Source organism: Stenella coeruleoalba, assembly GCF_951394435.1.
Source record: "Stenella coeruleoalba genome assembly, chromosome: 2".
Taxonomy (NCBI): domain Eukaryota; kingdom Metazoa; phylum Chordata; class Mammalia; order Artiodactyla; family Delphinidae; genus Stenella; species Stenella coeruleoalba.
Window position 1 is genome coordinate 148,702,907 of NC_137147.1, and position 13,523 is coordinate 148,716,429.

A 13,523-nucleotide genomic window follows, 5' to 3' on the forward strand; every position below is an offset into this window, starting at 1 on the left:
GCTGGCCCCTGTCCCTTCTCCTCCTATCGTGACTCCAAATATATCAGTGGATGCAAGCAGACATTGACAGTGCTGGTGGTAAAGGGTGTTAGCTACATTGGTAGGGTCTGGGACCAATTTATCCTAAGTAAATATTTGATGAAGTTTAATTCAGGGTGTTATGCAGGTGAAATACTGCAAAACCACATCTCCACCTTAAAAAAATCGCTGAAAACATGCCTACATTTATATTGCATGGTTTGTGGAAACAACACCTGTGTGAATGTAGTTGGGAGCGTGAGGGGAGGCAGTGGAGCATCCTGCATGCTTATTTGAAGCCAGGAGTGTGTTGTGTGTCTGGTGTCAAGGCCTGCAACTGTAATTAAGCCTTGGCACATTCATTGGTGTTCCCCTGGTTATTCTTGTGTCTTAGGTAGGTAGTACAGTGCTGGGATCACAGCAAAGGCTCGGCAAGAGTTTGAACAGAAACACTGCTCGGGCCAAACAAACCACATGTATGGGAATCTGTAACCTGGTCTGCCCCAGGATCTGAGTCGGCCTGTGATATGGAAAGGCTGACAGCTAGCAAATGACTGTTCCAAGTGCCCAGCCCGTGGATGCTCCGTGGGGGTCTGGGCAATCATTCTTTAGCGCTCCAGTGGCAGCACTTGTCACCAGTCCAGCCAGCTCAACTGCAGGATCCTCCAGCTGCACCGTACTGCCCATAGGCCCTGCCTGTACTGTCCTTCCCATAGTAGACCGCTGGAAATGTTGTATAATAATGGGGACCTGTGCTTTGCTGTCGTATAGACCTGGGTCAAATCTTTGATCTGTCTCTTTGCCAGCTGTGGGACTTCTGGCAATTTACTCAATCCCTTGGAGCTCCAGTTTTCTCTGTAGAATGGACAATAATACCAGCCTCAGAGTGCTGCTATGGAAGTGAGAGGAGATAAAGTATGTACAGCACCCAGTACAGTGCCCAGCATGCAGGGGGTCCCTTCTTCCGTTATCACCAACAGTCTTGCCTTAGTTCTCTGAGCCCCCAGACAAGGCTGCTGAGGATTCTGCAAGCCTTTGGGAAGTGGATCATTTCCACAGTTCCTTCCTAAGGTCCCAGGCTGTATTAAATATCATTTCATTTTGCTCCTCAGAACCTTGAGAATGGCTTCTAATTAGCCTACCACTCAGAACAGAATTGGACCAAGACCTTCTGACTAGCCCTGCAGCTCCATGAACACACTAGCTATTTTGCAAATGACCTAGGCTCTCCCTGATTGCTGTGGATAAAGGTCCAGGGAATTGCCTCTGTTGGAGTGATATTCACTGGGCTATTCACAGCATATCTGGGAAGTAGTTTCCAAGCATGGGGAAGAGCTAGTAAAAGACTCTATTGATCGATGAAGAATACTATTCCGTAACCAGATTTAGGAATCAGTCAGTTCTGAGTTCCAACCCTCATCTCTGTCTTTTGCTAAGTGTTGCCTTTGTGCCACTCACTTAGCATTTGCTGGCCATTTAAATTTTGTCATCTATAAAAATAGAATCAAATACATATTCTTGCAGGACTGTTGAGATCTAAAAAAATTAAGGTCTGTAGAGTACCCAGAACTGCACTAGTACATTGGAATGGTTGAGTTAATAGTAGCTGTTATTATTATTATTTCTATTACTTACCAGAGACACCTCCAGCGACATAAATGGCCATTACTATTGCCATTGAAAGTCCAATATTGATAGTGATGATTCCTCCATGACGTCCTCGGCTGAGGACAGCTTGGGCAACACAGCCACATCCAAGGACCTGGAATGAAAGGGAACTCAACAAGTAAGTGAAGATGGCCACTGTCAAAGACAATGGAAAGTCAGAGTAACAAGAAGCATTTTTCAAGCACACTCATGGCTTGGACTGCCATAGGCCTCGTGCAAATCAAATGATAATCTTCCAGCTGTGCACAGGTAGCAAAATGATGGTCCCAAGGCTGCATCTGGCTTATGGATGAGTTTTGTTAAGACTGCACAGTGTTAAAATGTTGTATGAATTTATAAACCAAGTGATTTGGTAATCATTTCATAATATATATAAATATCAAATCATTATGTTGTAAAACTGAAACTAATATAATGGTGTATGTCAATTATACCTCAAAAGGAAGGAAGGAAGGAAGGAAGGAAGGGCAGGAAGAAGTAAGGGGGGAAGAAAGGAACATTTGGTGAGGGAGGGTTATTGGAAAAGATGAAACAGTCACATACAAGTTTGGTAGGAAAACAACAGGACAACGAATCACCATCAGCCTTTGTCACTCTGTGGTTGAAAGAGCCAGTGTGGTCCTGGAGGAATAAGTTCTGGGCTGCAGGATCATTAGATCATTGCTCTTAGATGTCAAGTAGCCACAACTTTTTGTAGAATACAGGTTCTGTTTTGGGTTTTATAACTAAAGAAGAGCAACCAACTGGAGGGAGGGCTCAGCATCAAGTAATGGATATTATTTAAGGGCATATGAAGAAAGGTTTCAGAAACAAACGTATTTAAGGAACAAGAGATTAAGAATGTGAAGACTTCTTATCAGGAAGGTAATAACCAGCTCTTGTGTCCCTTCACAAAAGAATGAGAAAGGAAGTCTGAACCTGAAATATGAGAAGTTGCACATAAGTCATTTCCTGATAGTGATGAATTAATTCTAAATAGCTCCCTTGGGACCCATTTGTGGAGTCCTTCAGAGAAATACAATTTAGAAACAATGGATATTTAATACATATAGAACGATTTTGGTTTACTCCTCCCTGAAGGCAGAGAAATTACCTAGATGATCTTTTAACATCCACTCCAGTCCCTGATTCTAAGATATATTGATTTAGCTCTACCTGATAGACAGTAAGGAGAAGTAGGACTTGACATCTCAAGGGGAGCACAGGGGCTGCATATCACACGCACAGGGCTGTCTTTGACGTTAATCACAGACTCCAGACCCTGTACTGAGAGCTAAATAAAGTTGCAGCAGGAACATGTTCCCTTTTCCCTTTCCAAAAAGAAAAAAAATCCCTTGGGTTCGTTTCACAGCCTACCAATTTCACCTAGGCTTGACATTATTTTTTTCTAGGATCCCTATCTGTTATAATAACTGTCAGAATACCGTATGCTAACACATATATATGGAATTTAAGAAAAAAAAAATGTCATGAAGAACCTAGGGGTAAGACAGGAATAAAGACACAGACCTACTAGAGAATGGACTTGAGGATATGGGGAGGGGGAAGGGTAAGCTGTGACAAAGCAAGAGAGAGGCATGGACATATATACACTACTAAACATAAGGTAGATAGCTAGTGGGAAGCAGCTGCATAGCACAGGAAGATCAGCTCGGTGCTTTGTGACCGCGTGGAGGGGTGGGATAGGGAGGGTGGGAGGGAGGGAGACGCAAGAGGGAAGAGATATGGGAACATATGTATATGTATAACTGATTCACTTTGTTATAAACAGAAACTAACACACCATTGTAAAGCAATTATACTCTAATAAAGATGTAAAAAAAACACAAAAACCACACTGTGTCTTTCTTTTTAATTTATAGCCAATTAAATGCACCTGGCACAACTTCCAAGCTAACTGGCATTTTGGTAGCATCTTCTGAAAAAAGGAGAAAAACACTCCTGACAGCTGAGATGACCTGATTTAGACAACCGGGGGTAAGAGGAGACACATCCAGACACTGGCCAGTCCTGAGCTATTACTACTTTCCACATAAGCTTCTTCCCTCTTTTATGGTCTGATGTTCATGCACTTGTGATAGTCTACAGGGGGCATAAAAGCTTTAAATGGCCTGAGTGGACCTGGGGAGGCTTCTGTCCTGTCAAACTTCATTGTGATTAATACTCTCCTCTTCTACCCTAGATGTTGAAATTGCTTTTTTGTTCTTTTCTAGAGAGGATAACTGATGCTGTGCACTGCAAGAAAGGAGCAGATGGAGAAATGAACAAGGTAAGTTACCCTAGTCAGAAATTGTTACTCAGAGGATTTCAGCCCAACTTGACATCACTGCTTCTTAATTTTTAAATACATTCATACAGCCCGAAAATCAATGAGGAAGACAGGTAATTGCCTGCTAGTATCTTTCCTTGCCTGCTTCATCCCAGCTGCATTCACAGCACCAGGGAAGCAGATCTGGGATATTCTAATGTTATCATGGTCTGAGTGCTAGGGAATTGGTCATCCACTCTGGTTTCCTTCTTCTCTGTGCCCACTGTAATTTTTTTCCTTAAAAAAATGAGAGAACTGTTGTTTATGGTGTTACTGATAGAATTTCCAGCATGATTCCGTGCTCTAACCTTTAAGAACTGCCATACTTTCCCCCTTCTTAGACACAGAAAGAGCCAACCTGTCTCAATTTTTCAGGTCTCCCTATCTAGAAATCTTTTTTTGGACCCATCACCCTTTCATATTCTTCTCACTAAACCTAACCTCTTTTCTGTGAAATTCACTTGTACTGTCTGTACTGAACAGTTAATACTTAGTTGTTCTCCAGATGCCTGATCTAGATTTCCTTATCTAGAAAACAATCTCTAAGATTCCTTTACATGCCAACAGGCAACAATATGCTAGTCTATCCTGTTTTATTCTGTTTCCTTGGGTGTTGTGTTTCCCAAGTCCACCATCCATATGCATGCCATCAACAGACCGTCAAGGTCTCTTCCACCTTCTTGTCAGGATCCAGCACCTACCTTCTCCAGGTAGGTAAAAAAAATCACAAAACCATGTAGGGGAGGGAGGGTATTACAAAGCCATGGATCTAGTCTTCACTGTGCCCCCAGAAGTCTTCGTTCATTTCTCATTCATATTCTCCCAATAGTTTCATCAAGCCTTCTCTTCTCTCATTAGCCCAAGACACCTGAGCCCCTTTCTGCAAATAATATCTCCTTCTACTTGACTCAGTACCTGTAGGTGGCCTTGAAGATCAATGGCAATTCAGAAGATCACATAAACATTGTGTTCCGGTTATTCAGTGCTACGAAACTAACTACTCCCAAACTTAGTGGTTTAAAATGGTAACATTTATTTTGCTTGTGAATCTATCATTTGGGCAAGGTTTGGTAGAGCATCTTACGTCTGCTCCATTTGGTATCAAACGTGGTGGTTCAAAACTTGAAAGACTGGAATTATCTGACGGCTCACACAGTCACATGTCTAGTGGTTGATGTCAGCTGTCAGCTGATGCCTCAGCTGGTGGGTTGGCCAACACATCTACAAATGGTCTCTGTGTGGCTTGGCTGAGTTCCAAGGGTGAGCACTGTACAGCCTTCAGAGCCTGCATTCTTAAACCCTGCATCATGCTACCTCTCGGCCATAGCACTGCTTTGGTTCTGAACTCAATAGCACACAAATTACAACATCTTTAATAGGCATTAACTTGGCCCATGTTGGTTACCTTTAGGAATAGGGAGCTCATTACCACATCAGGTAGCTTGTTCTAAATATTTTTGGTGTTCCAGTGGTTGGGGAGTCCTTCCTTATTTGAAGTTGGAGTCCTTTTTTCCCGTAACTTCTGTTCATTAGTTCCTGGCTTACTCTTGGGACCTCAGAGAAGAAGCCTGTTTTATACACCAGGCACTCCATTAAGTAGAGGGAGCAAAAGGTCCTCCCTGAGTTCTTTTCTGCTGGATGTTTGTCCCTTCGCCTTTGATCCCTAGGGCTCCTCAGATTCCCAGTGAGTGTCACCTGGATAAGCTCTAGGTTGTTAGCACCCCTTTTAAGCACGGAGCCCAGGAATGGACACAATCCTCCCTTATTTTTTTTAAGCTTTTAGAAATGTTTACTATTTAAGACCAAAAATCCTGTGTAGGCTCCTTATAGAGAATATGAGGAATATATAAAAATATAAAGAAAAAACCCAATCACAATGCCTTTACCTATGAACAGACATTATAAACATTTTGGCTTATTTCTCCCCAGTAACTTTAAAAATATTTATTTATTTATTAAAGTATGATTGACCTAAAACACGATTCACTATTTTCATACATTACAAAATGATCACCACAAGTCTAGTTACCATCTGTCACCATACAAACTTACTACAGTATTACTGTGTTCCCCATGCTGTACTTTTCATCCCTGTGACTCATTTTGTAACTGGAAGTTTGTACCTCTTAATTTCCCTCACCTATTTCACTCATCCCTCCACCGCCCTCCCATTTGGCAACCACCTGTTTGTTCTCTATATCTGTGAGTCTGTTTCTATTTGTTATATTTATTTATGTATTTTGATTTTAGATTCTCTGACTTATTTCACCTAGCATAATACCCTCGAGGTCCATCCATATTGTCACAAATGGCAAGATTTCATTCTTTTTATGGTTGAGTAGTATTCCATTGTATATACATACCACATCTTCTTTATCCATTGCTCTATTGATGGACTCTTAGGTTGTTTCCATATCTTGGCTATTGTAAATAATGTTGCAGTGAACATAGGGATACATATAACTTTTCAAATTAGTGTTTCTATTTTCTTCGGATAAATACCCAGGAATGGAATTGCTGGATCATGTGGTAGTTTTATTTTTAATTTGGGGGGAAACCTCCATCCTGTTTTCTATAGTGGCTGCACCAATTTACATTCCCACCAACAGTGCATGAAAGTTCCCTTTTCTCCACATCCCTGCCAACACTTGTTATTTGTTGTCTTTTTGATGATAGCCATTCTAACAGGTGTGTGGTGACACCTCATTGTGGTTTTGATTTGCATTTCTTTGATGATTAGTGTTGTTGAGCATCTCTTCATGTGCCTGCTGACCATCTGTATGTCTTCTTTGAAAAAATGTCTGTTCAGGTCCTATACACATTTGTTTCTTTGATGTTGAGTTATATGAGTTCTTTGCATATTTGGGATATTAACCCCTTATCAGATATATCGTTTGCAAATGTCTTCTGTTTTGTAGGCAGTCCTCCCTTATTTGTGCATCACATTATGACATGGTAATTAATCATGTACCTTCTGCTCCTTGCTTGTATTGCTGTCTAGCGGAGCACTTAACCACAGGATGTAATTCAACTGTTCACATATTAATGCCTGGTTTTCCCAATTTTGTAAGATGCTTACGATTGTGTAATCAACTTATTTGCCTTTTAACAGCATCTAGTATACTGGACGTAATTAAATAACCAGATCCTACATGTTATTTCCAGTTATGACACTTGGTGTCTGTGTAAATGAACATGTTACTTCTCAGCCTAAGCTTGCTCATTTCTTAAAAAATAATACCTGCCAGACTTGTTTCATAGGATTGTTCAGTGAAGGTTCAAATGGGATAACCTTAATGAAGGCACTATTTAAACAACAAAGGACAATAATAGATGCAGGATATTATTGCCTTTGGTATAAACTCAAAAGGAAAGCCCCAATTCAGGGTAAATAAATTGAAACAAAGGGACTCATGAACTTAACCACTAATGCACTGCCTGGCAATAAAAATGGGGCGAAAACACATCTATGACAGATATTAGAAATAGCTACTATTTCATTCCAAACATGAGATCAAAATTTTGGGGCGAGAGGGGAAGTGAGAAACTGACGAGAACTTCAAGGTGTTTTGCGTATTTGTGATTACTCTTGAAAGATAGGTCGTTGCATAGATGGCAAGATTTTAGTGCTTTTGGTAGTAAAGCAACACTAGAAAAGAGAAGGGGGTAAATACCGTTGTTATCAGGTTCCTTGCGTGGCAGGAGTGGGAGAAAGAATTTCAGTGGAAAAGGAAGAAAGACATTTGAAAGGCAGAACTCCTATAAAAGATTGATTGGTGAGTGAGGTACCCCCAGTCATTCCCAGTCACCCAGGCCATACATTCTGGAATCTTTTGGTATTCCTTCCTCTTCTCTCTCTTGGCTGCCCATAGTCAATCATTCCCAAATCTTCGGAGTCGTCTTCTGTGGCCCCTGACCAGGGTCTCCACTTCCAGTGTCTCCCCACTCAGTGACCATGCCAGATGAAGCACAACATACATACTCTCCCACCCCCGTTGCTCAGGAATTGCCAGCATACCGAATTGCCCCTTAACCTGGTACTCAGGGCCTTGCCTCACAATCCCCAGCTACTTTCTGCCCTGGGTTCTTCAGCATAAGTCTCTGCATCAGCCAGTCACTTTGAGTCCTTTGAGCTCATGACACTCATTTCCACCTCTGCACACCTGCTCATGCTATACCTACCAGCAGAATATCTTTTCTGCATGTTTCCCAATCAAAACCGATCTATTCTTAACCCTGAGCTAAAATGCTACCTTTCCCCTAGGGCTTTCTCTGGCAACTGAAGCCCTCAAGAGTTCTCTTCTGCTTATTGTGCCATGTCTTTACAATGTCATTTCATTTCACCTTGCCTCGTGGCACCCCACCAAGGCTGTAATGTTCACCAGGGCTCTCATGCTTCTTTGTATTCCGTGCTCAAACAATACTTACGAAAAAAATTAAAATATCTATAAACAAGCAGGAAAAAATCCTGCGTAAAATGCTTTTTCAAGAGAAGAAGTTAATTTGAGGGTAAGATGTAAAAAGTGGGCGGTGTAATTTCTAAGACACACCACTTGGGACTGCTGGGAAGTTCCCAACTGAGCCATGAACCCTATGACAGGCTGATTAATGGACACAATGAAATGCTGGAGATGAGGAGAGAGGATAATGAGTCCACAGATTTTATTTCATTTGAGCCTTCTCAAATCCCCTTTGCATATACTACCTCCTTTAAAGTGAAAGCCAAGATGTTCTGAGCACAGAACAGAGTGCAAAACAGGCACTCAAAATATTTGTTCAGTGAGTATGTAAAAACTGAGCCCTTTCAGAAAAGCAGTTAGCGAAGGTTAGGGATTGCTTAGCAAAATGTTGGCAAATGCATGCACCCTGGAGCCAGGGATCACCTGGGAACCTTCTAATTATCGCAAGAGGTCTGTGATTCCCTGTGCACATCAACGTTATCCAAAGAAGGAAAAAATTAACGTGTCTTGTATCTACCTTTCTGTTTCAGTATTTTCAGAATTAATGGATACTAAAAGAACAGTTTCTATCCTATAGAGCTCCTGAAAAAATTTTAAAGTCGAAAGGAGCCCCTTGGGAATCGTTGTCATAGACTTTGGAATAAAGGCTGTATGAAACGTTAACTATCTTTACTCATCTGTTTAGGGTAATGTGAGTAAAGGAATACAAATACCAGCTACCATCTATTTGGTGTGTGCTTTGTGCCAACTTCCGTGCTAAGTGCTTTTCCTGTATTACTTCATCATTATCCCATTAACTTATGATCACCCTGAAGAGGAAGTATTATTATCTGCATTTTATGGATGAGGAAATTGAGGCTGGGAAAGGCCAAGCAATTTTCCCAATGTTACATAGTAAAAATAAAGGAGACAGAACCAGGATTTGATCCCAGGTCTTAATCAGAGGACTGTGCTCCTAACTATGATGTATTGGACAGGGCAAAAGGTCATCAGAACCAACCAATGCCCCCAAGAATTCATGGAAGTTTTCAGGGAGGACACTGGGTTTTCCACAGGAAGTGAGATGGGGCACCATTTTTCCTATCTGCGTACTGAGAGTAAAGGCTGTCTGGGAATGTTGAAGGACTTGGAGAGCCCAGGCAGCAACCATCTGTTACCATCCACCCAGTATAAAAGGCCTCCCTGCAGACCAGATACAGTCTGAGGAAAAAAGACTGAGGTTGAAGCTCAGTTGGAAGCCTCCTTGTAGAACCTGCTCTTTGTGCCAGGACAAGTGGCTTCTCTGCTGACAACACATGTGATCACTCTAGTTCAGAAAAGTACCCAACACTTGTACTTTTTCTCTAAAGCTTCCCATGACCTAGAGAAAAATTCTTTTCAGCCCCACTTCCCTTCCTTTCTCAGAGATCAAAGAGACATGTTGGTGATTAAGTGCAACTTTTTAGTTTATGCAAAACTTTTTTTATGGATTTCTGTTTGCTTGATTTCTAGCTCCCTTTGCAGAGACAACTTCCACTAGATGACCAAGTGCTCACCGGGGAAAACTAGACCTGAAGGCAGAGTTAAACCTTTTCCTCTCTTGTTCTCTTTTGCTCGTTTTCTTTCCTCATAGTGTCTCCCAATCTTGTAGTCATCAGCAGAAATCACACTCCTCCCCCTAATGCTGATAAAACCTGCCTACTCCGGGGAGTCAGTGGGCTGAGAGAAGGTGGGGTGGGCCTTTTCTACACTTACAAACCACACCCACGAGCCATGTGGATTTCTTGTGGAGCTGGCCAAAATTTAGGGCACTTATTTAGCATTCAACCTATTCACAACACCAAGACTCAAGAAGTCAACCAATTCCACCTCTTCCTCTCTACCCGAAGTGCCCCGTTAGTACATTTTACTGAAAAAGAGCCAAAGAACTAACCCAGGTGGCCATTCTAAACTGCTCCAGTATCTCCAAAGCACACCTGGCTAGTGTTTATTTACTATTGTTCTTTTAAAAATGTATCTAGGAAGCCAATATCCTCCTTTAATCCAGTAATGTCAGTTTGGGTCATGTTTGCTGTGTGCCATGTGGGCAGCAACAGCGTGACCCAAGACATGAACCATGTATGACTATTTACCTTATGTTGCTGCAGGTCTTCTTGGAAATAGGTAAGGAATATATTTTGAATGAAAAGTATTCTTCAGTAGATAATTTGTCATTAAATGATGTAAATATTCATAAAACAGAAGTCAGCATTAAAAGGGCATATCTGTGGCAACATTTATATTTTAAATAAACTGAGTTGTATTATGTGTAGGTGGGTGAGTGTATATGTATACCCCCACCCACCCACCCACATATATATATAGATATAGATATGTTATAAATAATCTCATTTAGTCCCAATAATAACCTAAGGGGGAGGAAAACTGCTCTTTTCATCTAAAGAAAACTTAGGTCAAAGAAATTAAGTAATTTGCCTGAGGACTATAGCTAGTGAGAAGATCGTTTTGAACCTAAAATTAACATTTCCGTCCAAAGTTCATGTTCCTTCACTTACATAAACAGCCCTCAAGTGTACCTGAGCCAAATAAGTCATTTGTCCAGATTTGTACTTCAGAAGCCTCTCTTTCAAAAAATCAAATTGTGGGAAATGAAGATCTCCAAATCTACAAATACCTCTCACTGGGAATTGGCATTCACTTTTCTTCATCCATTCCTCCCTGTTCATGTACAATGAAAACTTCTAAGTGCCATGCACAGTGCCTGGTGTCATAGGGATGCAAAAAAACAGACACAGGGCCTCCAAAGTTCACAGACCAGTAGGAGAGGTAGGAGCTGGGAACTGGTAAGAATCACAAGAACAGTATGAAGTGATTCCCTGTCGTTTTATGTTATAATCCTGTTATTCGTGGATGGTTTAAGTATTTATGCCTAGGGAAAGTGTGCATGGGGATGTGGTTTCATAATTCAGCCTTACTAACTAGGTGATGGAAATTTTGACATTTAAGTCTCCCCAAATTCTTGAATTACTTGATTAATACCCAAAATTATTGAGCCACCTGACAGTACTATTAAGTCCTAGATGTATTAATATATCACGAGTGTATAACAGATTGGCCTCATGAGGAACTTGACTACGATAATATAAGATCAAGATTTATCTTCTGATATTGCCAGAAATCAAACTGTTTTCACCCTATTGCCTCAACCAATTTTACCAGGGGGTAGGATGGGGAAAGGAAAGGACCACAATCTTGCATGTAGGACTTAGATTTCTAATAGCCAGGGCCCCTGTAAACAGACGATATTGGACAGTAGCCCTCACAATCTCTCCATTTGCGCTTTTGTGGTGAGAATATTTTGTCTTTGTAGAATGTGGTTAAAGACACCTTCAGGGCAGAGTCACAAACTGGTGGTCCATGGCTAAAGACAGCCTATGAGTAGGATTGACTCAAAGATGTGTTTTGTTTGGCCCACATGGTGATTTTTTATAATTTTAGAAATTGTTACCAGTATTTAAAAATAGAAAAATTGTGCTTCCCTGGTGGCACAGTGGTTTAGAATCTGCCTGCCAATGCAGGAGACACAGGTTCGAGCCCTAGTCCAGGAAGATCCCACGTGCCGTGGAGCAACTAAGCCCGTGCGCCACAACTACTGAGCCTGTGCTCTAGAGCCCATGAGTCACAACTACTGAAGCCCGTGTATCTAGAGCCCATGCTCCACAACAAGAGAAGCCGCTGCAATGAGAAGCCCGCGCACTGCAGCGAAGAGTAGCCCCTGCTTGCCACAACTAGAGAAAGCCCACGCGCAGCAGCAAAGACCCAACATAGCCAAAAAAAACCACATAAATTTGCTAAAAAAATTACACACAGAACTCTGGATTACTGACCATTCTTGAAAAACTGGAATATCTGATAAAGCCTTACCCCATTCCCACTTAGCCACAGTGGAGACGGTCTGGGTGGCAGCTGCCCCCCCAGGACATGGCATACACTGTCCACTTCCTCCCTAACTCCACCATGCCCATGTCACTCAGATATCTTACCTGACTGGTCTCAATAAGCTTTGGGGCTATTGAGTACCATCTTAAGTCCTAGAAAGAGAAACCCATTGAGATTTTGGGGCCAGTGACTTCCTGGCCCCACAGATACCATGGGGATAACCTACCTGGGCTGAGACGCAGGACAGCCTCCCACTTTCTGGAGGAAGGATTGTTGGCTACGTTCAAGTGAAGGAATAACTATGGGCAAAGCTTTATCTAGGGAGGTAGTAACAGGGAGACCGAAAACACAGTCCTATTCTTGAGAAGAAAGTCATTTTGGGGCCTGCCACAGGCTCTCCTCTCCCTGTAAGCGTTGTGTCTTTTGTAATTGGAGAGGAAGAACAAATCCCAACCTGTCAGTATACTGGTCTCTGCAAACCTTGTCCCTCCGGCCCGTGCTGTAGGTATGTGTTACCAGAAGTCCCACCTCCTACTCTATCTGTCTGTATATACCTATTTAGTTTATGTAACTGTGTCCATTGGAACATGTAATGATAGTAGTAACAACAAGAACAACAATAACAAATACTACTTATTCAGTATAATAGCATACATTAGCCCATTAATCCTCACAAAGACCCTATGAGTCAGGTCCTCTTAACTGTCTCCACTTTACATATCAGGAAACAAAGCTTAGGGAGGTTAAGAGGTCAAGAGAATTCCTCACATACACACAGGCAGTATGTGATAAAGCCCAGGTTTGATTGCACATAATTTTGGCCGCTGGGTGGATGAATGAGCAAACATTTACAGCATGTATACTGTGGGCCAAGCATGCTCACTTCTGTTACTTCCGTTATTCCTCCCAACACTTAATCCTCATTTAAAAAGTGAAAGACTGGATGACTTAGCAAAAAATCCTATAGCTAATAAGTGACAGAATCTGAGTCGGGAGCCAGGTTCTCTGATTCCCAGTCCTGTGTTTCTCCTGAGACAACTTCTGCTACCTTGGTGGGGCTGCTTGGTTTGTTTATTAGGACAGAATGCCTCTTCAGGCACGGCTTTCCAGTCAGTTAGTTTTCCAACTGGAAAATAAAACTTTCTCAGTCA

The 13,523-nt window shown here is 41.8% G+C and overlaps 2 protein-coding genes across 4 annotated transcripts in view; one reads left to right on the top strand and one right to left on the bottom strand.

Moving 5' to 3' along the window:
- The window catches only part of ALDH1A2 (aldehyde dehydrogenase 1 family member A2), a 332,881-nt gene that overhangs the window by 126,999 nt on the left and 192,359 nt on the right, over window positions 1-13,523 (top strand). For 2 of the 3 annotated variants that reach the window (XM_079912112.1, XM_079912111.1), the window contains 3 exons: window positions 1,657-1,804; window positions 3,549-3,663; window positions 3,900-3,955. The gene's annotated coding sequence lies outside the window, so the exon portion shown is untranslated. The remainder of the gene's footprint in view (window positions 1-1,656; window positions 1,805-3,548; window positions 3,664-3,899; window positions 3,956-13,523) is intronic. The other variant, XM_079912113.1, reaches the window with a different exon arrangement.
- The window catches only part of AQP9 (aquaporin 9), a gene marked incomplete at its 5' end in the record, with an annotated part of 33,598 nt that overhangs the window by 13,001 nt on the left and 7,074 nt on the right, over window positions 1-13,523 (bottom strand). Inside the window, one exon of the mRNA XM_079912118.1 lies at window positions 1,654-1,780. Coding sequence (XP_079768244.1) covers window positions 1,654-1,780 — 127 coding nt within the window. The remainder of the gene's footprint in view (window positions 1-1,653; window positions 1,781-13,523) is intronic.